General features: G+C 37.7%; 1 protein-coding gene across 1 annotated transcript in view; it reads right to left on the bottom strand.

Annotated features, from left to right (window-relative positions):
- Positions 1-26,335, bottom strand: part of VPS13B (vacuolar protein sorting 13 homolog B) — a 915,321-nt gene that overhangs the window by 155,445 nt on the left and 733,541 nt on the right. The window contains exons 37-39 of the mRNA XM_032760928.2: positions 16,774-16,976; positions 13,591-13,798; positions 13,104-13,288 (exon numbers count right to left, since the gene is read on the bottom strand). Of these exons, the coding sequence (XP_032616819.1) occupies positions 13,104-13,288; positions 13,591-13,798; positions 16,774-16,976 (596 nt within the window). The remainder of the gene's footprint in view (positions 1-13,103; positions 13,289-13,590; positions 13,799-16,773; positions 16,977-26,335) is intronic.

The raw sequence follows: 26,335 nt of genomic DNA, 5'->3' as shown, positions 1-26,335 counted from the left end.
CCAAATTCCTTCCAATAGCAGTCTAAAACCAATATATGATTTAGCTGCTTTAGCAGCATTCTGAATATCTCTTCTCAGTGATTCACTACTATGTGGCTGATAAAGCAGTGAAAAAAATGGTTGCCATCTGTAATTATTTATTTGTATAAGTCTAGGTTTTCAAAATATTGTGGCACCAAGGTAGAGAAAACTGTCTGATACATGCTTTTGCTTTAATTTTATAAATGCAAGAGGATCTCTCCATTAACTAACAGTACAGGTAATGAAACAGAAATTAGAAAACTATTTTATAAAACTAATAAAAATGCATAGTAGAGGATGGAAAACAAGAGGTGATTTCAAAAACATTATGTTTGTTGGGGGAAGCTGCTGCTTTGGGACCCTATCACCACATCTATAGACTGGAAAAATTTAAGAAACACTGATCATATGTGAAAGTGTATTTTAAGAAGGACATCTTCAAAGGCTTTCCTGAAACACTTCAAATTCAATAGGACAGAATTTTTCATTAAACTACAAGTATATATCCATCCCTGCAGTTAAGAGTGTAGGTTCAATAATCAGAATGCCTGATAGAATCTCAGCTTTGCTATTTACAAATGGAATGCCCTTGGGAAAATCATTTAACCTCTCTGGGCTTAGTTTTCTCATCTATAAAATAAGAATGGTAACAGTTTTTACAAATAAGAATGATAACTTTTTGTAGCATGAGGACTGAATGAGATTATTACATAAAGCTCTCAGCACAATGTCTGACACTAGATGAGAAAATACATGGAGGCAAAAATATAAAAATAAGTAAAAAACTACATCTTTCAGTCTTGAAGTCTTAGGGTTTTTTTTCCAAGTTTGTGTCAAGGTTTGTGGGCTACAGTACAATAGCACATGAATATAGCTCAAACTCTCATTTAGGCCTTGTCACCTCACTATTTTTTTTCTTCTTTTAAACTGATTTTTGTTGTTGTTTTTGTTTGTTTGGAGTCAAGAGTCTCGCTCTGTCGCCTAGACTGGAGTACAGTGGCGTGATCCAGCTCACTACAACATCCGCCTCCTGATTTCAAATGATTCTCCTGCCTCAGCCTCCTGAGTAACTGGGACTACAGGCACGTGCCACCACACCCAGCTAACTTTTTTGTATTTTTAGTAGAGACGGGGTTTCACCATGTTGACCAGGCTAGTTTCAAAATCCTGACCTCAAATGATCCACCCGCCTTGGCCTCCCAAAGTGCTGAGATTACAGGCGTGAGCCACCGCGCCCGGCCTAAACTGTTATTTTTACCTCTAATTTCTCCTGTCTCTAAGGAGAGAATCTTAGCACTCACCTCTCTACCTATAAGCCCTCTAAAAACAACCCCCTCCATGTCCTAAAATCAAGTGTAAACTAAATTCGTAACTTTCTAGTTCCTCACTTCTTCTCTCCATCCTTCAATCCTTTCCACACATACTGAGCAATTGCTATGTTCCAGTCTCTGGACAACAGGGAAACATTGGTAAAAAACAAAACACATGGCCTCTACTGCTATGGAACTTAATAGTGTATTGAGGATTTCAAACAATTAAGCCCACTGTGACCCAAGCGCAGAGAACACAAGAGAGAGATGGGCTACTCAGAGGGCTCTACATGGTGCTCTGGCAACTAAAATTGATCTCTTCAAGTCAGTGGTGATCTGGAAGTTGTCCAATTCACAGCTTTTTCCACCCCCCCCGTCCCTAATATACTCTTTCTGCAGACATGATACCACTGAGCTCTGTAAACCTCCTGAGATTTTCACTACGCCTGTGCTTTCCTGACACTGTTGCCTCCACGGCCTTCCTTTTTGACCACTCCTTTGTTCATTCCTGTATTAGTTTCCTAGGGCTTCCATGAAAAATTACCACACACTTACTGGCTTAAAACAATTGAGATTTATTTTCTGGCAGTTCTGGAGTTTAGAAGTCTGAAACTGAGGTGTCAGTAGGGCCATATTCCCTCTGAAGGCAATAGAGAAGACCCCTTCCTTGTCTCTTTCTAGTTTCTGGTGGCTCCCAGCAATCCTGGGTGTTCCTTGGCTTGCAGTTGCGACATTCCAATCTCTGCCTCCCTCTGCACATAGTCTTCCCCTCTGTGTGTCTGTGTCTCTGTCCAAATTTCCTTTGTCTTATAAGGGATACTGCTTATTGGATTACAGCCCACTCTAATCCAGTCTGACCTCATCACAACTTAATTACATCTGTAAAAACCCTACTTCCAAATAAAGTCACACTCTGAGGTTCCAGGTAGAAATGAATTTGGGAGGGGAAACTGTTCAACCCATTAAAATTCCTCATCTACTATTTATTTACTAGATACAGTGAGTTTTTTCATGGTTCTATACTCATTTCTCTAGTCTTTGAACTCTTTACTTTCTCTGAGTGTGACTTCTATTTTGCTTTCTTGGCTTCAGTTTTCACTTCCATGAAGATAATTCCCCAAACCATTTCTTAAATGTCTCCCTCTTCTCTGAATTATCAGCCCACATGTCCAAGCTTCTAGTGGCATTTACTATGATTATTCCTTGAAAACCTTAAATTTTAAATGTCCAGTGTAGAACCTATTATCTCTTCCATACTCCTGGCTGCTCCATTTTTCTTCTGACATTTCCAGTCCCCATTAATGGTTTTCCATCCATCTAGTCATCTAGAATAGGGTCATCTTTAATTTTCCCTTCCCATTACCATACACATCCGGGCATTGAAATCTGTTTATTCTGCCTCCAGATGTCTCCACCTTACATTCATTTCCTCCTTCCCATTCCAACTGTCATTCTTATTACTTGTGAGTAATTATAATGTGCGCTGAACAGTTCTTTATGCATCCAATATACAGTATGTCCTGATTCATCCTTTCCTCTGTAATTGGTCATGGTCATTGCTCAGCTCAATAGCCTTCATGACTACCTTCACAGAATAAAGTGCTTATTTATGGAATAAAGCCCAAGTGTCTCAGCAAGCACTTAAAACCCTCCACTATCATGCTTTAAGTCTACTTTTCACACCCATCTTCTATTATATCAACTCCCATCCCTGCCTTTAGTTATAACGCTTACTGTATTTTGCTGGGTAATTATTGCCAATCTATTTGTTTCATGAAGCTTAGATTTTAAGCTTTTTAAGAAAATGTACATTAAGAGTACCTTGTAAATATGATTAATCATCATCATCTTCTTTTGGTTTTCCCCTCAAGTCTGTTGGACACAACAGAGTCTAAGTAAAGTAAATAAGGATTCAAAAAGTTCAGACACTCAAATGTCCATCAGCTGATGAATGGATAAGCAAAATGTGGTATATCCATATAAAGCAATATTATTTGGTAACAAAAAGGAATGAAATACAGATACATGATACGACATGGATGAACTGTGAAAATAACATGCTAAATGACAGAAGCCAGTCACAAAAAAACTATATTTATATAATTCCACTTATGTGAAATGTCCAGAATAGGCAGATATATAGAGACAGAAAGTACCCCTTCGTGATTACTTAGGGCTGAGGGTTGGGAAGACCAGAAGGTGACAGCTAAAGAGTCCTAGGTTTCTTTTTGAGGTGATAAAAATATTCCAAAATTGATTCCGGTGAGGACTTCACAACTCCATGAATAAATTAAAATCACTGAATTATACTCTTTAAATTAGGGAATTGTATGATGTGTGAATTATATCTCAATAAAGCTACTAAAAAGGTTGCTGCTAAAAAGCATAAGAGAACCAAGACCTTTAACTTTGACGTAGTATTTAAAAATGTTGCTAGAAAACATCTAAGGTAATAAAGTTTCATTATTTTTTTTAACTAGGTATTGAATTGTAAAAATTGGAAGCCATGTGTGCTTGACAAAAATAAATTTTTTTCCAATATCTTTATGGAAAGGATAGATAAATAGGTAAAGAATTTGTAGCTTGCAATCAAAACTCAGATTTCCTCCAAGATTCAAAATCTAGGACAGAACAAGAGGCAAATTAGCACCTGGAGATGATAAGCCCTTAGCATAACATAATAATGGCTAACATTTATTCAGCACTAGGTGCTAGACACTGTTCTACATATTTTTTACATCCAACAGTCATTTATTCCTCCTAACAACTGAATGAGGCATGAGCTATGATTATCCCTAATTTGCAGATGTGAAAGCTGAAGTACTAAGAAGTTACTTTACATAACTTGCCCGTGATCACCAGCTGACCTTGGATTTGGACCCAGAGACTTTAGCTCCAGAATCTGTGCTCTTAACAGCTGGACAACATTGTTTTTCTGTACTTCCCTCTTTCCTTCTGTTTGCTGTTCTCTTCAACAATGTAGCTCTCAAGAAATGATCTATGCTTAATGGATAATGGTTTTTACTGTGAATCTCATAGGAAGCAAATATTTCTATTTGACAGAGACCAAGTCATAAAAAATGATCACAGACCATCAATTCATATTTACTATTCTTTCATTTTTTACACCCTAAACATTTTTAATACTGAGCAGTGAACATCAAACACACTGATTGCTAAGCATAGTTCTTCATTTTGAGAAATGCTCCCCTCCTCCTTTTAAATGAGAGAGTATTTAATAGGAAAAGAGAAATAGGCTAATAAAATTTCTACCACCAAATAAAGTGACAGGATAAAAATGACTTCAGTATTCTTCCAGTTTGCAAATGTTTTCCATTTACTTTAAAAGCACGTCTTACTGACAGATTCCTTCCCCACCTCTTACTTTTTTGAAGGGCAAGGAATGCTAGCATTTCAAACTATTTATTATTATTTTTTGTTTCGAAAATCCAATTTGCTTCTTAAGTGTTCTCTACAAATTCTGCCTTGGCAGACCTTTCGTTAATGAACTAGAAAGCAAGTTTTCTTACTGCACCATAGACTAGATAAAGAAACTCACTATCAGGCAAGATGAGAAGCAGGTTACTGGGTGGGTGGAGAGACTGTGGACAGTTCCTTGGTGTTATGGCTGTGATGCCAGCAGGGCTTATGTTGTCTCCCAATATCTCCTCTTTCCTTTTTCCTCTGCAAACAAGCCCCATTTCCTGTTTAACTTGGTGTGGCCACGTGACACAATTCTGGGCTCTGGGATGTTAGCAGCACAGCAGTAAAGTGTGTGGGTTCCAAGGCATATCCATAAAGGGAGGAGGCATGCTCTGTTTTGATCCTTTCCTCTTCCTATGGCTGGAATAGGAACAAGATGCTTGAAGCTTCTACAGCCATCTTGGACCAGGAAGGAAAGGGTGCTGGGATGGCAGAGTAGCACACAGCAGGAAGATGGGTCCTCATGACTTCGTAGAGACATTTGCAGTCCTAGATCGCTAACCTCCAGACTGTTCCCATGTGTGACAGGAAATAAACTTCTATTTTACCTAAGCTACTGGTATTGTATATTTTCTGTCTTTCATATCTGAACCTAATCCTCATTGACATAGAGCTGAAAAGCCCCAGCAGTGTCTCTTATGTTCTTGTGATTCTTCACGAGAGACTCTTTCATGGCTTATAGGGGGGTCTATAGACTTCCTGAAATTGCATGTTAAATCTCATGTTAATTCATGCACTGCTCAGGGAGAGGAGGTCCCCCATTTAACTTTTCAGATCCTCAGCTTCCTCATTGTAATAGGGGGATAGCAACACTCTCTCTGCAGGGTTGATTTCAGGCTTAGATAGAACGTGTGTAAAGCACCTCACAAAGTGAACAGTGCCTAGCATAGCAGGCACTCCTCTTTATTTCCAAAATTGTGTAAATGCTTTTGTCATACATCCCACTGAGCTTATATCTTGCAATCACCTTGACTTCTCTTACTTCCTCATTAAATTACCATATTAGTTGTCAAGAACATAGATTTCTTCTCTACAACCTCTCTTGCATTCATTTCTTTTTCTCCTTCCCCACTACTCCCTTCAGGTTGCAGCCTCTCATCTCTCTAAGACCCTTACCAGGTCTTCTTATTCTGGTCTCTCCTGATTCCATTTCTCCTCCACAAGACTACTAATGTTTCCAAAGCTCTGGACTGCCAGTGGTTCTCCAATGCCTATCAAATGAAATATAAACCCCACACTCTAAATGTAGTCAAGGTAGCACGACAAAGAAGAAAGAATTATGAAGTCAACAAACCGAGATTTGAATCCTGGTTTTACTCCCTTAACTTGCTTTATGATCTTGGGAAAATTATTTTTCTCAGAACCTCATTTACCTTAGCTCTAAACAGTACATACCACACAGGGTTAGAGTGAAGATAATGGTACATACAAGGTTAGAGGGAAGATAGAAGGGATATCACATATAAAATGACAAATTTGGTGCTTGGTACATACTTGGTGCTCAATAAATGAGTTTCCTTCTCTTTTCCCTCCATGGAATGAATGGAGATTACGAAGCCACATCTGCAGGCTATCACTCACTCTTCCACTAATCCCATACTTGTCTAACCTGTGCTAGTCAAACCAGATGATTTGCCACTTCCCAGAAATATGTTCTGCCTTCTCTATCCAGTTCTGAAATTTTGCTCACTGAGTTCTTCTTTATATACACCTTCACTCCATTTTTTTTTTCAGTTTTAATCCTCTTCATCCTTCAAGGATCACCTCAGTAACCATCTCCTCCATGAAGCCTTGTCTTGATGTCTCAATTCAGATGTAAGCTTTGTTTAAAAAGGCAGGTTCTCTGTGGCTTTTTCGTGGCATGTCACAGGTTCTGCCCTGTCATGTTTTATGTACTTGTCCCTCCTGAAAGACTACAGGTACCTTGAGAGAAGAGCTAGAGCCCTCTCCACTTTTGTGTCTCTCTCTCAGAATTTAGCCCAGGTCCTTTCATCTGTATTTACTGAGTTAATCTCAAAAATCTCAGGCAGGGCTCTTTTTAATGTATTCCTAGATCTTTTTTCCATACTTTTACAACACTATGAAGACAGAATGATTAAAAGTGTATTCAGGGAACACTCTATTTTAGATTTTTCTTTGTCTAAAAAAAGGAGGCAATGGCTTCTGGAAGCAAAACACTTAGCAGTTGATCCAGCACCGTTACCCATCATTCAAAAACATTTATTATTGTGTCCACTGGGTACACAAGACTTGTTCCTTCCCTTTATTTCCTAAGAGTCCGGCTCAGCCTCCTACTTCCCCAAAGCCCCCAAGCCTTTTTATTTTCCTTTCTGCATTTCAACAACAATGAATTTCATATCTGGCTTTGAACATCCCTCCTAAAGATGATGGATAGGAGCAAAGCCTTCTGGGACACATTAGTACAGCTGCCAGTGGGCAGGAGGTGCTTATAAAAAGGCTCAGGATTCTGGGAACATATGTGCAGCTATAACTGAACCGCCCAACCCAGCTGAAAAGAAACATCCAAGAACACTTCCTTTTATTCTTTTTAAGCTATGTGTGGAAGAGGCAAATCATATTCAATTGCAAATAACTCTCAGAAGGATTCTCTTTTTGTAGTGCCATCATGTGCTAATATCATAACCTTTGCCTATCAGGTCCATGTGCTTCAAAATTACAGGAAGCTTGTAAAGTCAAATTTAAAGCAGCAAAAGTCTACTTTCTACTTTATTGGATAATACTGACTATTACTATCTGACTCAGAACATTTTCCATGTAATTATGAAAAAGACAAAAACGCCACACAACTGTAAGATTTAATGAAGCTTTAGTTCAGTCTGTGGACAAGTAGTAGATAAAATGTTATTAGAAAACTAAACACAATGAAATCACCATCAAGCTACAGACATTGAACATTACATTGTAAACTCAATTTCAAAAAAAGAAAATTACTTTATATGTAAAGCTCTCATACTTCATTAGAACTGGAAGGCTATTTATAGAGTCTGTGAAGTTGCCAATGTATTATACAGTCATTACATTAAAAAGCAAGCACTAGTCAAGAAAGGTATTGACCTTAAGCACACTGGAGATAAGAAACTATCTCATGTGTGTCTGTAAGACAAAGGACCTTGCCTAACCTACATTTTGAGAGGATACTAGAGGAGGACAGTGACAAGATTTAAAAATGGTGTGAGGCTTTTCTCCAGATGCAGATAGCCTTTGATGTGCAGAGCAAAATGGCTTTTCCAGATATTTGCAAAGGGAAAAGCTGGAAAAACCACAGCAAAATGGAGTCAATTTTTGTCAGTGAGAGGTCAGCACAAACCATGAGTTTGCCCAATCTAGTCAGGGTGGAAAGCAAGAGCAGTAAGAGAGATGTGACATAAAATAGATCCCCTGGGGGATTTCTGTAAAGCTCACAATGACCCTCAATTCAGCCCTGTTGGTAAAATGTGGCTCTCCCCATGACCAAAGTTGACTGATCAAGAGCACCTGATACCAAACTTGGTAAATTAGGAATGTGGATCTGAAACAGAGGCTGGACTTGTAAATGTGACTTTGGAGCTCTGGAAGCTGTGGGGAAAGTACTGGGTGGCCTAAGAGGAAAGGGAGAAAAAAAAGTCTGTTGAAAGGGAAGAATAAAGCAAATATGGGGAAAGAAGCAGAGAAAAAGCGATAGCGAGTGAATATTCCCCTGGGTTCCTATCTTCCATTTGTGGCCCCAGTTCTTCCAGAGGCCCGGCTGCAATTTGCAATTGTTTCCTGGACTCCCCACTGTATTTTGATATTAATCCCTCTCATTTTAGCTTAAGTTAACTTCAGTGAGGTTTCTGCTACCTGCAACCTAGAGAACTATAGTCGACATACTACCAGAGTCCACTAACCATAACTGTGGGGAATATAGTGTCTCTTACAGCAGTTGCTCTCAATGAAAGCATTCATCAATCACACACAGGGCCAGCATCCCTAACAATTACTATGACATTAACAGACCATAAACACAAAAACCTCCTTCTCAGAAAACAGGGCTTTGACTGTCTAATGTGGTCTAACATATTAGAATCCAGATTCTTTGATCAATTGATATGGGGAAGAAGATAATGATGATAACAGCTACCATTTATTATGTGTCATAATAATTGATTGGGTCTTCAACTACGTAAGGTATTACACTAAATGCTCCACACACATTATCCCCACTCCTCATAACTCTTAACGTAGTGAGAATAGACACTTGTTTGAAAAGGTTTGTGACATACTGAACAGAGATGTCATCAGGGAAAGGCCAACCTGCTGGGAGGGGCAGGTAGCCAGAAAAGGGCATTTAATGTGATGGATTCACCATCATTCAAGATCTAGCCATTGGTCCTAGAGTCTCAGAAAATTTCAGTGGCATTCTAGCACTGAATAGACTTAGGAATGCTGACTCATGCTAACAAAGTTCACTAGAGACTGACATATAAACCAAATGCCAAGTTATGTTATTAAGTTACCATGAGATGTATAACTGCCAAGCAGCCTGGATACTGATGTTGGCTCAACCAGTGTATGATATACTTTCTCCATGTAGACAGACTACACTGGGAGCCAAACTATTAGAAGGATATTTAGGTGGTTACATGATTTGAATGTTAGACACAGAGATTCGACAGCTGCTACATTCATTTCCATAAAGGGGATTTAGCTACCAGGTGAATCAGACTCTTAGGCACCACTTCTTTGGTTGCTGCCAGGAAGATCTCTTCCAATAAATACTTCTGTGACCCTCCTGGGCTCCAGAGCTGACCAGTCATCTTTCTAAAGGAAAAGTTTTTTCTTTAGCTATCTTAAAACCTGATACTGTTTGGCTCTGTGTCCCCACCCAAATCTCATCTTGTAGCTCCCATAATTCCCACGTGTTGTGGGAAGGAACCAGTGGGAGATGAATGAATCAGGGGGCGGGTCTTTCTCATGCTATTCTTGTGATAGTGAATGGGTCTCACAAGATCTGATGGTTTTAAATACAGCAGTTTCATTGCACAAGCTCTCTCTTTGCCCGCTGCCATCCATGTAAGATTTGACTTGCTCCTTTTTGTCTTCCACCATGATATTGAGGCCTCCCCAGCCATGTGGAACTGTAAGTCCAATAAACCTCTTTCTTTTGTAAATTGGCCAGTCTTGGGTATGTCTTTATCAGCAGTGTGAAAACAGACTAATACAATACCCAATCCATCTTGTGTGTTTGGCGGTCTTTTTATTGACTTAAAGTTACTTTGCATATCTTTGTCTAACTCATCATTTCATGATTTAACATTTGAAGTAAAAGGATAATTCTATTTTCCTTCTTTCCACATTTCTCAGTGAGGTGGCTCACTGTCATCCTAATGTATCATCTCAATTTTTTATATATAGGTGAAAAAAACAGGTTTTATAGTCAGAAAGACTGGGGATTAAATTATAAATTATAAATTTCATGATTCACAACCAGTTAATTAACCTTTTCTTGGCCTCAGTTTTCCTACTTGTAAAATGGGAATGATGCCTATCTCATGGAGTAAAATTAAATTTAGGGAGTTATTATGTATGTAAAGTACCTAGCACAGTGCTGGGTGCAAAACACACAAGTGATCAGAAATGCCTACTGGAGCAAAAATAACAGAGATCTCTACCATTTAGGTTCTCTCTGTGTCTTAGAAAGTTTATGCTGCTATAATAAAATACTTCATAGTGGGTAACTTATAAATAATAGAATTTTTGGTGGCTCATGCCTGTAATCCCAGCACTTTGTGAGGCTGAGGCGGGCAGATCACTTGAGGTCAGGAGTTCAAGACCAGCCTGGCCAACATAGTGAAGTCCCATCTCTACTAAAAATACAAAAATTAGCCAGGTATGGCTAACACTTTCTCGATTAAAAAAGGCATTTTCAATCTTAAGAATTTGTTCCTGTTCCCTTATCATTGCATTCTTCTTGTTTTCATATTTATTTTCATTTATATGTTGCCATAAACTTTTAGATATTTTCATTTGGCATGTGACAATGGCCAAGAACCATGACAGATCTGTATAGGAATTAAAATACCCATTACCAATTTTACTACCAAAAAACGGATTGAATATTTATAATCTGGGAACATATGCATTTCCAAAATGGAATCCTCAATAGGCAGTGTACAGGAGGATTAGGAGAGAGGAAAACCTACTATGTGCCATATACAGTGCCAGAAATTTCTTATATTTAGACCCATTTAAACTGCACAACACTCCTAGGTTGGTGGTATTACTTTACCTAAAAGATGCTAATTTTATTGAGGTCTAAATATACTACTAACATTTAAAAGTTCACATGATAAAATTATAAGCTGACCATAAAATAAGCTTTTGCATTCTAGGAACATTACTTTTGAGGTTTTTATTCAGAACCTATGATTAGTTTGATTTATTATTATAGACACGTTTTTCATGTTTATATTTTTCATTACAATTACAAAATAAATTCCATAAAGTGATATGGGGAGTTTGTTTATAAATCTCATCATCATGGAATGAGGAATATAAAGAGACAAATCTGAGGCTTCTATATTATAAGTCAACTCTATAAGGCCAATTTTTAAGTGAATTAAATGGTCTTGAAGGAAAAAAATCATCTAAACTCAATTCTGTTTTGAGGACTAAACCTAAGGAGATTAATATATCTCTATATTTAAGAACTAGCTACTGTTTAAGGGAGCAAGTAAGCTTGGCAGACTATTCAATGATATCACAAAGAGGCTGAGTAATGTAATGACTTTAGACTGTGTGTACAGCAGATGATACCGCTGAAGAATAACACAACGCACCCTGATATAGTTCGGCGTAGAAAATCAAAACACATTCATTCATGCAGCTGATTTGTATTATAAAACAAATTTGTTAAGAACAGAGCAGTCACTTCAAAAATTTGGTGAGTGTACCTGTGTACCAGAGGCTGGAGATACATCATCAAGACATATAAGGAGCTTATTTTCTAACAGTAGAAAGATCACACGCAAGTAAACAAATGCATAATTCGGACTAGCAATAAGAACTATGAGAAAGTAAAACAAGGTAATGCAATACATAATGAAGTAGTTGTAGTGGGCTAGTCAGGATATGACATTTGAGCTGGTACCTGACTGACAAAGACCAAGGGTGGTAATGTGACAGAGGTGGTCTGCTCAAGGAGCAAAACGAGGCCAGAGTGGCTGAAGGATCATGAGAAAGGGAGAGACTGGCATGAACTCCAGTTGGAGAGGTGAACAGAGTCCAGACTATAGGTCCTTGCAGGCCATAGCAAGAGATCTGAATTTTGTTCTAAGTATTAGAGGAAGCCACCACAGGGCTTTAAGTTAGGGAAGTGATACAGTATAACCTACATTTAAAAAATATCAGTTTAGCTGCTGTTTGGAGAATGCATTCCAAGTGGTCAAGAACAGAAGCATAGAGGCCAATTAGGAAGCTACTGGAGTAGAGAACAGAAGACGGCAGCTTGAACTCAAGTTGTTATCAGCAGAAACAGAGAAGTAGATGGAATAGGGACATATTTTGTAGGCAGAACTGACAGGACTTGTTGATGGGTTTTGATGCAGGGAGGTAGGGAAAGAAGGCAATCAGAATGACCTGTAGATTTTGAGTGGATGGTTGTATGACCTGGTAATAGGTGGAAGATTAAGGGAGAAACAAATTTTAAGAGAAACTCCTATCAGTAGAAGATTAGTAAGTACAAAGGTAATATTGTGATATCCACAATGACATTTATATTAAACTCAGGGAACTAACAAGCAACACATTTTCACAAAACCTTAGGGAATATGATCACAGGTTAGACCTTTTCTTTAATAGAAAAATCAGCCTACCTCAAGCCCCAAGACCATTTCAGCTATGGAAATGAAAACTACAGTCATCTCTTTCTGGCCTTACATGGGCATATTTTGTTTCATGGGGCGGCTCTAGAAACTCTGAAGAGTGTGAACACATGACAGGCACTTAATAAAGGAGTGGTGAACTAAATGACACCTCCTTGTCCCATTATAATCTACTCACAATAAAATGGAGAGTAGAATTGAGAACTCTTAAAATTGCCATGTATCATGAATTTGGATTACATTATTACCTTATTTTTTAAAATCCTATTATATATGTGTGTGGATATACACACACCACACACACAGATGTGTATTTCTCTCTGATACTATTAATGTAAGAAGTAAGTATGTTCCAAACATTTTTCCTAATATATGATCAGCCCTTTCCCACAATGTTTTCATTTTACAATGAATGGTCATTACATACCTGTAGCACATCACCAAGGTCTGCTGTGCTAATATCTGGATCCTCTGTGGTGTTAAAAGGTACAGGAGTTATTCGTACAAGGGTGAGCACTCTAGGTTCTGGATATCTCCATAACATCATCCCTGGGCAATCTTCAGTTTCATTATAAAATAAGACTTCATAGACCCCAGGCAATTTCAAAGATTCTGTCAAATAAAAGTATAATTAATTGTATAATTTTAAAGGGGAATATGACTAAGGGGAAAAAGGAAGAAGAAATTATGAGAATAAAATATATAAATAAGCTAGTTGATCATTTTTGTACATATTCTGGAACAGAAAGAAATGAAGAACTTCCCCTACGAGAGATTGAATGATAATGTACTATTTTTGTACTGCAAATTTTAACGCACTTTAAAAAGTCATCTTGTTTTTATTTAGTCAACATGCATTTAAAATGCACCCACATGCACACACACAATCTCACACTGAGTCTGTTGCTACTTACCAGCATCCTGTACATACTGAAATAGACCTGTCCGTAGGTCATCTGAACTTTGTTCACTTTTAAATGTCTGATTCTTTCCCACAGGAGATGACATTTGAGGCACTGGTTCAGAAACTTTTACTTCAAAATTTCCCTCCTCATTAAGGTATCCACTGAGTAATTCATGTAGAAGAACTAAACAATTCAAATGTTCTTGACCCCAGAAGACCTTTAAAATCATAAAAAAAATTCTAGTGGCTTTTAAATACAAATATTTCTTGAGACTAATTAGGTATAATCATAATTGAATTAATGTAGGACTGTAATTATGTTCAATTTAATTACTTATAATAAACTATAATTCCTAAAAAGCAATTGACTTACAAGATGAAATTCTATTGCTTGAATAAATATATAACAAAAAAATTAATTATATCTTTTATTGTGTGAATAACAATAAATTTTAAATGTTGAAATTATGTTGATGTGAAGTAATGTTTATGAATTAATTTAGCTAAGAGAGAAAAGAACACCTATTACAGTCTGAGAGAAGGCAATGAAGATCCTCTAGGCCAAAATGTTAATAAAATCATAATAATAACCTTGTGGGATAGCTCTAACATTCTGCTATGAGATTAAATAAGCAATCCTTATTATAGGGTTTCTTTCTCTGCACTTTTAGAGGGAGTTTTCTCAATGAACCTGCACTTAGAAGGCTCCCAACTTCCATGTTTAGTAAGACTGTGCCAGCACAGAGGATTCCAGAGCCCCTGAAAATCAATTATACTACAGTAGCTACAGTAGAGTTTCAGAACAAAAGGACTTAGTGTTTCCTCTAATGGAGATTAAGTTTTCTTTTTCTGCATGTGAGTAATATTAGTCTATAACTACTAAGTTATAGACATATAATGACCAGTAGGTTATAATGAAGATTAAAACTTTCAAAAATGTTAATTTTCTCTGTAAATACTGAATAAAGGCAATACAACTATCAATTCTAAGAGAACCAGGTAACACAGAAAAGAAAAAAGAATATATAGTAGTAGAAAATAATAGCCCTATATCGTGTGGGTAAGTTTTAAACCCTAGGCTTAGGTTCTGCTCTCTGGATTTACGGCATCTCAGAAATGAAAGTAAGAGATATAACACTAAGTGTACTTGTGCTCTCATCAATCTTATTTTTATTGGATGCTGAAAAATAGAGATGGGTGAAAAGTCAAACTGGGGAGTAGAATGTTGTGCTCTAGCCTTTAAATTGTCAAGAGACAATGACTGTAATACAGAGGTAATACACTGTACTTTGTTTTTACTTTTATTGATGCTGTGGTTTAAAATTTTCTTACTTTTTATTTTTAAGCACTTGGTCATGTAAACAGATCATTGTTGTTTTCAATGTGAAGTTACTTGGCTGCCTTGGAAAAAAGGTAAGACAATGAATATTCTTGATAAAGTAATACATGCTTATTGCTAAATATATGAAGATTTCTGATAGATACTGAAAATCTCCAAAGCAACACAAAACAGTAAGTTATTAGGATCTTCCCAAATCTTGCTCTGTGCATTAAAAAGGAAACTGGTGAAAACTTGAGGCAATACAACTTTTAGATAAATACAAAAAATTGGCCAGGTGCTATGGCTCATGCCTGTAATCCCAGCATGAGTGGAGGATCACTTGAGCCCATGAGTTTGAGACCAGCCTGGGCAACAGTGAGAACCTGTCTCTTAAAAAAAATAGTCAGGCATAGTGGTGCATGCCGGTGGTTCTGGGTACTCAGGAGGCTGAGGTGGGAGGATCTCTTGAGTCCAGGAGGCTGAAGCTGCAGTGAGCTGTTATCACACAACTGCACTTCAGGATGTGCAACAAAATGAGATCTTGTCTCAAAAAAAAAAAAAAAAAAAAAAAAAGAAAGAAAGAAAAAAATTCACATTTAATGTCTCCATTATTGACCAATTAGTTGTTTTAATTTTCTATCATTGTGAATCTTTCAAGCTTTTTGGATTCATGTCAAGTTTAGAGTGGCATCAAGTTACAGGAAGATTAAATTAAAATCTATCCAAATACAAAATAATCAAGAAATAAGTTGGATGCCTTCACACATTCTATATTTGGCTGTTAGCACAAATGCATTAAGAGCTTGCAGTGTGACTAATTTATCAAGTGTTGTAATCAGATATCATCACATGTAAAATATTTAATATTAGGAAATGGTTATTATATATTGCTAGTGACACTATGCTTGCAACAGGTTGACTACTTTGTATTAATAATTAAAAAAAGATATAGCCTGAACAACATAGTGAGACCTCATCTCTACTGAAAAAAAAAATAAAAAACATTAGCTGGGTGTGGTGGCACATTGTTCTACCCACTCAGGAGGTTGATGCAAGAGGATCACTTGAGCCCGGGCGATTGAGGCTACAGTGAGCTATTATTGTACCCCTGTACTCCAGCCTGGATGACAGAGCAAAACCCTGTCTCAAAAAGAAAAGTCTACCCATAAAAAAAAAAAATTCCACCCAGCAATTCTACTCCTAGTTATATATCTAAGAGAAATGAAAACATACGTCTACACAAAAAGTCGTACACAAATGGTCACGGCAGCATTATTCATAGCAGCTAAAAGTGGAAAGAACCCAAATGTCTATCAACTGATGAATGAATACATAAAACATGGTATATCCATATGATGGAATATTATTTGGCCATAAAAAGGAATAAAATATTGACACTTGGTAAACATGGATGAATCTTGAAAACATGCTAAGTGAAAGAAGTCAGTCACAAAAGACCACAGGTTATATGATTCTATTTATATGAAATGTTAAGAATAGGTAAATCTATGGAGACAGAAAGTAGATTAGTGGTTTCCTAGGCCTGATGAGGGGGTTAGAGGGTAATGTGAGTGGCTGCTAATGGATATGAGTTTTTTTGTTGGTGGTAATGAAAATGTTCTGAAATTGACTGTAGTAATGATTGTACAACTCTGTGAATATGCTAAAAAACCACTGAATTGTACACTTGAAATAGGTAGATTGCTGGTATATGACTTATATCTCAATAAAGTTGTTGAAAATTTAACAAGTAGCAATCTGACAAATACCCTTTCTTACCACACAAAGATTTAAAATTTAGTGAAACAATTCAAAAAATGAACAGAGGCTAACTAATAACCTATGAAAAAAATATGGCCAATACCCACAGACCTGTAGCAGACCTCCTCTTAAGTCAATGGATATTTTTGGTATGGACTGTTCTGGGCCTGGATTCCCACTGTGTTTACACCACTTAGCTTCCAGATTGGCAGTAGCACAACATGGTCCTATCAGAATGCGGCTTCTTTCTTTGAGACTTGTTTTAAGGAGAAAATCGTTTATACTGAGTAGAAATGATGACCCAAGAATTATGCCTGAAAAAAAAAATACAGAAGAGTATATAATTCATCCTTATCAAAAAAATGTTTGGGAAAGAACTATCTGTATTTTTGAAGAGTATTAATTCATCCTTTGTCAGAGTCTTCTTGCTTGGTTGGCAGTCCACCACTGTTTCATGCCACTTATACAGAGCTCTAGTTATGAAGCAGGTATGAGGTATACCTCATTCACATTCCTAACAAAGTAATATTTGCCAAAACATTATGACTTTTTCCATGTGTGAGCATTTTAAGTTTTATGAGTAGAGACATTTTCATTAAGTTGTGCAAGTTTTTCAAGCAACTACATTAAGAATAAGAACAGCTGCTTCATTTGTCTATTGTTAACATGATGGGAAAGGGTAATTTTCTGTGATTTCCTACAGTAACAGAGTGCAGTATGTTACTCTGCTAGACACTCAAGTTTTTTACTGGCCCATGTTAAAATTCAAAACAATCAAAATATATAACATGTGTTTTCTAAAAATTTTAGTTTAATCCAAACTTCACACATCATAACCACTTGAAGTTTACAAAGTCTTAAAAACAGATAGTGGCAGGTTAGATTTACGAGAAAAACTATATGCTATAGTTCAAAGTAAATATACCCAGAAAAGGAATACACTTTAAAATGTAGGCTTTCTTTTGAACTTAAAATAGGAGTGTAGATCAAAACCTTTTCATAAAACCAATGGCACATTTTAAGATATTTAGATGCAAAGTTAAGAGTGGTGAGTTAACTTTCCTCCCAAGGAGCTCATATTCTAAATTGTCATAGTGAATATTGAATTTCACCAGACCACGTTTGTAATGCCCATGGCTTATTTTTCTAATGATATTTGATCCCTAAAGAAGATGAAAGATTAAAAAACACCTTAGGCCCATAGTATACACATGTTTTAAAGTACAGTAACCACATTGACTTTTCAATTCTGTAGAGACTTGAAAATTTCATATATGTTGTATATTCCTACTGCAGAAATAAGATATTCAACCTGTAATCCTCCACAGAAGGCATCACACCCACAAAAGCATTAGAGATAAGACTTTGGTTTAAAAATATTCATGGTGGAAATCAATTTCTTAAAATGTTTCATCGAATTGTGAAACTGAAACTACCATTTCATTTACAATTATCCTGATTCAAAGCTTTCACTTAGTCTAAACAAACAAATAAACAAGCAAAAAAAGCACTCCAGAAAATAAAAGAAATAGAAACAGGCCCCAAAATACCCCCAAATAAAAAACCATCTTTATTAACAGAGTCCATAACTGAAGCCATAATTTTCTGACTTAACAGCATTACATTTCTAAAATATCTAAAACTTCTAAAAGTAAATATTTGCTAAATGAAATATATCTATTCATCATCCAGAAATTTGCCATAAAGGCATAAAAGTATAGCCTTAATTCAGTACAATTATTTGGTAAATGAGCATTAACAGAATGTCAGGATTGCATCATCCTTTATTTTCAAATACACATATCTTTGTACAACCCCACACTGGCATATCTAATTATCTGTTTGTAATCTTAGTGTGATAGTCATATTGAATCCTTGTACACGGCATTTAATGCCAAAGGCCACTTAGGTTGCTTATCTTATTTAATGGTTATCATTATCTCTTCAGGCACCCAGATTGAAAAATCTCAGGCCCTCTTTGAAGGCTCTTATTTCCTTTGACAAATTTCTAAAACTTATCAATTTCTATTTCATTCTCTCCAATTCCATTATTTTAAAACATCAAAGAAGAGATACCTGAATAATATGAGTGACTCAAAGAGAAGATCACACCATTTTCAACCTCTAGTACTGACCATGCTGGAGGCAAGGACCAGCTGATTCAGTGTAGTCCTGGGCACAACAGTAGCTATTCAGGACATGTTCCATTGAACTGAATCGACAGTTTAGAATCCGATCCTATTTTTCAGCTGCCTCAACATGTTTCTTAATTGGTAGACAGGAAATAAAACTGCTTACATCTTTGGTTTCATTTTTTACTACTGTAACATAACAAGGCTGGATGGAAGAGATCTAGAAATCATCTATTCCAAGTCCTCTCACTTTAAAAAAACAAAAAGCTTTCTATTTTGAAATAACTTTGGGCCTACATAAAAGTTGAAAAAACATACTGTATAATGTTCCTGTATACCCTTCACCTGGCTATGTAACGTTAGTACAAATACTGAAATCAGGAAATCCACATTGATATAATACTTTTAAATAATCTACACATCTTTTTAAATTTTTGCCATTTTTCCTACTAATTTCCTCTTTCTGGTCCCGGATTCAACCTAAGATCCCTACTGAATTTAATCATCAAAGCTTCTTAGTATTTTTTAATATGTGACAGATCCCCCAGCTTTCTTTGTCTTTCGTGACTTTGATACTGTGGAATAACCCAGGGCAATCATTCTGCAACATGTCTGTCTGTTGGGGTTTATCTGATGTTTTCTTGTGATTACAATGAGGTTATGCATTTTTGGCAATACCACAGAAGTTACACCCTTAGTGCATCATATTGGTGTATGTGATACCAATATTTTATTATTTACAATATTAACTCTGATCATATGGCTAAAGTGGTGTCTGTCAGATTTTGCCACTGTAAAGTTAACACTTTCCCCTTGTAAATAAGTATTTTTGTGGGGAGACACTTGGAGATTATGCAGATACGCTCTTTTTCTTCAAATCTTCACCCACTAATGTTAGCATCCACCAGTGGTCTCACCTGCAATGATTTATTGTGGTGTCTGATAATGGTGGTTTCCTATTTCCCTTATTTAGAGCTGGCCCTTCTAGTGCCCACTTCGGTAGCACATAGACTACAGCTGTCCCTTCTACCCCATATACTAATTTGATTATTTATTTATATCAGTATGGACTGATCAATATTCATTTTTATGGGTTATAATCCAATACTATCATTATTTACATTGTTGCTTGCTCTGAACCAGCTTTGGCCATTGGGAGCCCTTTAAGATGGTCCCTGTGTCCTTTTAGTATATGCCTATCATTTTTTTTTTTTTGAGACAGAGTCTCACTCTGTCACACAGGCTGGAGTGCAGTGGCGTGATCTCGGCTCACTGCAACCTCTGCCTCCTGGGTTCCAGCGATTCTCCTGCCTCAGCCTCCCGAATAGCTTGGATTACAGGCACCCACCAGCATGCCTGGCTAATTTTTGTCTTTTTAGTAGAGATGGGGTTTCACCATGTTGGCTAGGCTGGTCTCAAACTCCTGACCTCAGTTGATCTGCACATCTCAGCCTCTCAAAGTGCTGGGATTATAGGCGTGAGCCACTGCACCTGGCCTATGCCCATCGTTTTTTGAGAACTTCTTTACTTTCCGGCCACAAAATATTTCAGGCTCATCTTGTATTTTTCCCACCCCATCTCTAGCACCAGCCATTTCTCCAAGGAGCTCTGGTTTCTTTTGTTGAAGAATGGTATCTAGAAACCAAAATCTGGATGGTAGGTATGCTCATTGCTACTGGGGTGTCACTGCTGCTAGGCCCCTTCAGCAGAGATAAGAAGTATATGTATGTATAGCAACCCCTGTATACCTACATATCTTTGTCTCTCTCTCTATCCGCTAGTAAATACATTAAAAACCATGAATTCATACTGATACCTCAGGTTCAAATCCAACAGCACAGGGTGGTTTCTAGCCTTCTCACCTTCCTTATTTGTAACCTCTTTCTATGACCATAAGAAACTTGCTAAGTACCTCTTCAGGTGTGTCTGTTTCTAATCCACCTTAAAACATCACTTGGAGTGGTCAAAATTAAAGCAAAAAAACTAAGAAAGCCATAAAGAACAAGTTTATGGAAGCAAAGGTAATTATCTACTAAAGAAAAGCCATGAAAGGTTGATATTTATTTCTGGAAGTCTCTTTAGGAATGGGTTTGACAATATTTTGTCTACAAAGCATACAGAGGAATGAGATTGCTTTCTCACTCTATAGTGGCTTTCATTTAAAAAAGAGTATTTGTAAGCATGACAAAATCTTATATTTGTAGAAATAACATAATACATACAGAATTTGGATCATATTAGGTATTTCTACTATGCAGGAACCACTTTAAAATACTGATATTGTACTAAATACTGATACTGTACTAAAATTATGAGGCTTTGTCTTAAAAGAACTAGTACTGAAATGTCAAAATTCATATCATTCTATACGATGCATATCACTTGCAAAGTGCCTACCTCTTAGAGAACTTAAGTAGAGTTGATGGAAGGCTCTTCTTAACCCCCCCAAAGTTATAAAATTACAAGTTCTTATTGACTGGGGCAAGGAGAGAATGAAAAAAAAATTCCAGACTTGAATTATTACAAAACAAATATAGAAAAACACTTTCCTACTATCACACAAATCCTATTTTATTTTTAGTTTTTTTTTTTTTTTTTTTTTTGCTTGGGGACAGAGAATGGGATAGCCAGAATTCTCAAGAGAGTAAAGATAAAGGTGAGGACAGAAATATCAGTAAAACGGCATAGAATTAGGAAGCCAATGATCACACAAACATTTGGGAGGCTGGAACAAGAAGAGAGAAAGTGGGCCAGACTTAGGTGAGCACTAAAGAGGACCAGAGGACACACAATGTGCTTCAGAAACAGAGGCCCTGCAATGAAGGCAGGCACTGAGCGCTATAGCTATAGCTATGTTCCGGTGACAACAGAATCCAATGACTGGTTTGCCGGGAAACAGTCTAGCAGGATGGGGAACTTGCCACACTTTATGGGACTTTATGTTTGATATTCTCTGGAAATTGATTTGGTCCGGGAATGAGCATAATATTCAATGAAAACCACTAAGGTATAATAATACTTTTGGGAACATGACCCTTCCTCTTGCTCCCTGGTCTTGAGGTTAAGAAAATGAAGGCCTTGGAACTGCTGGCAGTCAGCATGTGGAGCCTAAGGGCTGAAGCTGCGTAACGCAGAGGTAAGAAATCTAACAGACTCTTCCATGCCTCAGGACAACACTGGTTTGGAGCTTTTCACATACATAAAAACTGCTTAAACCAGTGGGATTTTAATAAGTAATCTTCAGTTTTCTATTCTCCCCTTGAACTAATATTTCAGCAAACTTCTCTACTCTCATGGCTTAAACCATAATTTCTGTCCTTATGACAAAGTATCTAAAACCAGGCCTAATTTCTTAAACAAGTGCTATTACCATGCTTCTGATTGTTTCTAAGGAATTTACATATCCTGGGTTACCTTCAATTTGATATTGATGTAGGCACGTATCCATTATTCAACCAAAAGTTACTGGTTATCTACCATATATTGGGTATATGAAGATAAAGTAAATAATTAGCAATTTTCTTTCATATCAGATTTTCTCTTGGCAATGTATTAGCTTCAAGTTCTGCAATCTCAGTAAGTACTGAGTGGGGAAGAGATATCTCACAACATTTCTAATATTGACTCTGTTAAGCACATGAACTGTTGAACAGGAATACTTCCCTGCTATCATACAAACCCTAATATTTTTGCTTTCTTTTTATTCACTTTATGTGCTGTCCACCTTTTTTCAGTCTCTTTTATTCTTCTGCTCAAGCCTACCCCTTGCTTTAGCCTTAGTTTTTACAGTCATTCTACAGTTTTTATTTGCCCGTAACTCAGGCCTACCAGCACTGATCATGAGCTTGTTTAAATACACAAATGACACTGAGAATTTAATATGATGCTAATGTTTGCAGTGAGGACACAGGAACAGCCATTGCCAGAAAGTATTAAGAAAATACAAAATCTACAGATATAAATATGTCCTGCCTGGTCCTTTTTGTCCCTTTTCTTTCTTGCCATATACCTACAAGGAAATTCAGTGTGGTTCAATTTTGAAACTTACACAACTGATTCAACTTCTCCCCATGTGCCTTCCTTGTCTGCTACACATACTGCACACACCAACCTGTTGTGACTCCATTCCTCAATGAGGGAACACAGTTATCTGTAGTACCACAGAAAGGTTAACCCACAAATAACAGCTTTTAAGTTTAAAATAGATATTTCCTTTGAACATTTACTCCTACATTAAAAAAAGCTACAACATAATAAAAAACACATTAGTTAAGTGCTTTTAATCTTGGAACCAGTATTTATTTATTTATTTAGAGACAGAGTCTCACTCTGTCGCTCAGGCTGGTGTGCAGTGTTTGATCTCAGTTCACCGCAACCTCTACCTCCCTGGTTCAAGCAATTCCTCTGCCTCAGCCTCCCGAGTAGCTGGGATTACAGGCACACACCACCACGGGCAGCTAATTTTTTTGTGTGTGTGTGCATTTTTAGTAGAGAGGATTTCACCACATTGGTCAGGCTGGTCTCCAACCCTTGACCTTGTTATCTGCCCACCTCGGCCTCCCAAAGTGCTGGGATCACAGGCGTGAGCTAGTACTTATTAAGAGCTTGTGATAACAGCAATAAAGCGTGGTGATGAATTTCACAAAGGGTCACTTACAGATGGTAAACCAAATTATACACTTTTACCACAAAATACTAAAGTAATCCCTGGAACTCATGACAGGGTTATTAATTTTCCTTTCCCCTTTATTTCACTCTGAGAAGCCAGCCCATGGGACATCAGCCCTTTCTTTTTTTCCCAGGAAACTTACTAAATATCTTCCTTATTTTGATTCTTATATATTACCACATATATAAACCTAGGGCCATAGAGAATACTCAGAGTTCATGTAAACTAGATATTTATACATCCAACAACCTGGTATAAATGGCAACAGAAAGTAAGTTAAGGCATGTGTTCTTCTTCCTAGGGGGACAAATGCACCATTGGACAAAATGCCTACAAGTAAAAATTATAAAGAGCTACCTTCTTAACAACGGAACACTGGAAAAGGCCTGAATAATTTTGTAAAGTTCTGTGTGTGTGTGTTTATAGCAAATAAGACAAATGTTTATATTTGTTCTAGCTCATGAGTACACAGGCATTTGATGAATTACTCTGTACATTTTCTGTACTTGTATTTTTTCCCTAAATTTCCAAAAACAATAAAGACAAAATCTTTAGAAATATGTTTCAAAAGTTTATGATATAAAATTATCACTTAGATGTTTAAAAGCATGAATATTAATAAAGTTACTTACCCAATTGCTGATCAGGTCATTTTTTAAAAACTTTAAATTCTGAAACAATTTTAGGCTTTCAGCAAAGTTGATATCCTTCACCCAGGTTCTCAATGTTAATAACTTACATAAAATCAGATTATGATTCTCAAAAACCATTAAATTTGCAGTGATACAATACTACTAATTTAAAGACCTTTCAATCTCACCAGCTTAGGTAATAGGTGGTGGAGCCAAGATGGCCAAATAGGAACAGCTCCGGTCCACAGCTCCCAGCGTGAGTGACGCAGATGATGGGTGATTCCTGCATTTCCATCTGAGGTACTGGGTTCATCTCACTAGGGAGTGCCAAACAGTGGGTGCAAGACAGTCGGTTTAGCGCACCGTGCGCAAGCCCAGCCAAAGCAGGGCCAGGCGTTGTCTCACTCGGGAAGCACAAGGGGTCAGGGAGTTCCCTTTCCTAGTCAAAGAAAGGGTTGACAGACTGCACCTGGAAAATTGGGTAACTCCCACCCTAATACTGCGCTTTTCCAACCGGCTTGGAAAACGGCACACCCAGGAGATTGTGTCCTGCACCTGGCTCGGAGGGTCCTAGGCCCACGGAGTCTTGCTGATTGCTAGCACAGCAGTCTGAGATCAAACTGCAAGGTGGCAGCGAGGATGGGGGAGGGGTGCCTGCCATTGCCCAGGCTTGCTTAGGTAAACAAAGGAGCCAGGAAGCTCGAACTGGGTGGAGCCCACCACAGCTCAAGGAGGCCTGCCTGCCTCTGTAGGCTCCACCTCTGGGGGCAGGGCACAGACAAACAAAAAGTCAGCAGTAACCTCTGCAGACTTAAATGTCCCTGTCTGACAGCTTTGAAGAGAGTAGTGGTTCTCGCAGCATGCAGCTGGAGATCTGAGAATGGGCAGACTGCCTCCTAAAGTGGGTCCCTGACCCCCGAGCAGCCTAACTGGGAGGCACCCCCAAGTAGGGGCAGACTGACATCTCACACGGCCGGGTACTTCTCTGAGACAAAACTTCCAGAGGAATGATCAGACAGCTGAATTTGCAGTTTACGAAAATCCGCTGTTCTGCAGCCACTGCTGTTGACACCCAGGCAAACAGGGTCTGGAGTGGACCTCTAGCAAACTCCAACAGACCTGCAACTGAGGGTCCTGTCTGTTAGAAGGAAAACCAACAAACAGAAAGGACACCCATACCAAAAACCCATCTGTACATCACCATCATCAAAGACCAAAAGTAGAAAAAAATACAAAGATGGGGAGAAAACAGAGCAGAAAAACTGGAAACTCTAAAAAGCAGAGCGCTTCTTCTCCTCCAAAGGAACGCAGTTCCTCACCAGCAATGGAACAAAGCGGAATGGAGAATGACTTTGACGAGTTGAGAGAAGAAGGTTTCAGATGATCATACTACTCCGAGCTACAGGAGGAAATTCAAAACAATGGCAAAGAAGTTAAAAACTTTGAAAAAAAATTAGACGAATGTATAACTAAAATGACCAATGCAGAGAAGGGCTTAAAGGAGCTGATGGAGCTGAAAGCCAAGTTTCAAGAACTACGTGAAGAATACAGAAGCCTCAGTGGCTGATGCGATCAACTGGAAGAAAGGGTATCAGTGATGGAAGACGAAATGAATGAAATGAAGCGAGAAGAGAAGTTTAGAGAAAAAAGAATAAAAAGAAATGAACAAAGCCTCCAAGAAATTTGGGACTATGTGAAAAGACCAAACCTACGTCTGATTGGTGTACCTGAAAGTGACGGGGAGAATGGAACCAAGTTGGAAAACACTCTGCAAAATATTATCCAGGAGAACTTCCCCAATCTAGCAAGGCAGGCCAACATTCAGATTCAGGAAATACAGAGAACGCCACAAAGATACTCCTCGAGAAGAGCAACCCCAAGACACATAATTGTCAAAAATGACGGAAAAAATGTTAAGGGCGGCCAGAGAGGAAGGTCAGGTTACCCACAAAGGGAAGCCCATCAGACTAACAGCTGATCTCTCGGCAGAAACTCTACAAGCCAGAAGAGAGTGGGGGCCAATATTCAACATTCTTAAAGAAAAGAATTTTCAACCCAGAATTTCATATCCAGCCAAACTAAGCTTCATAAGTGAAGGAGAAATAAAATACTTTACAGACAAGCAAATGCTGAGAGACTTTGTCACCACCAGGCCTGCCCTAAAACAGCTCCTGAAGGAAGCACTAAACATGGAAAGGAACAACCGGTACCAGCCACTGCAAAAACACGCCAAATTGTGA

The sequence above is a fragment of the Hylobates moloch genome, unplaced genomic scaffold (genome assembly GCF_009828535.3).
Source record: "Hylobates moloch isolate HMO894 unplaced genomic scaffold, HMol_V3 SCAFFOLD_9, whole genome shotgun sequence".
Classification (NCBI taxonomy): domain Eukaryota; kingdom Metazoa; phylum Chordata; class Mammalia; order Primates; family Hylobatidae; genus Hylobates; species Hylobates moloch.
The sequence above is the reverse complement of the archived record's forward strand: the minus strand, read 5'-3'. Positions and strand labels throughout refer to the sequence as shown.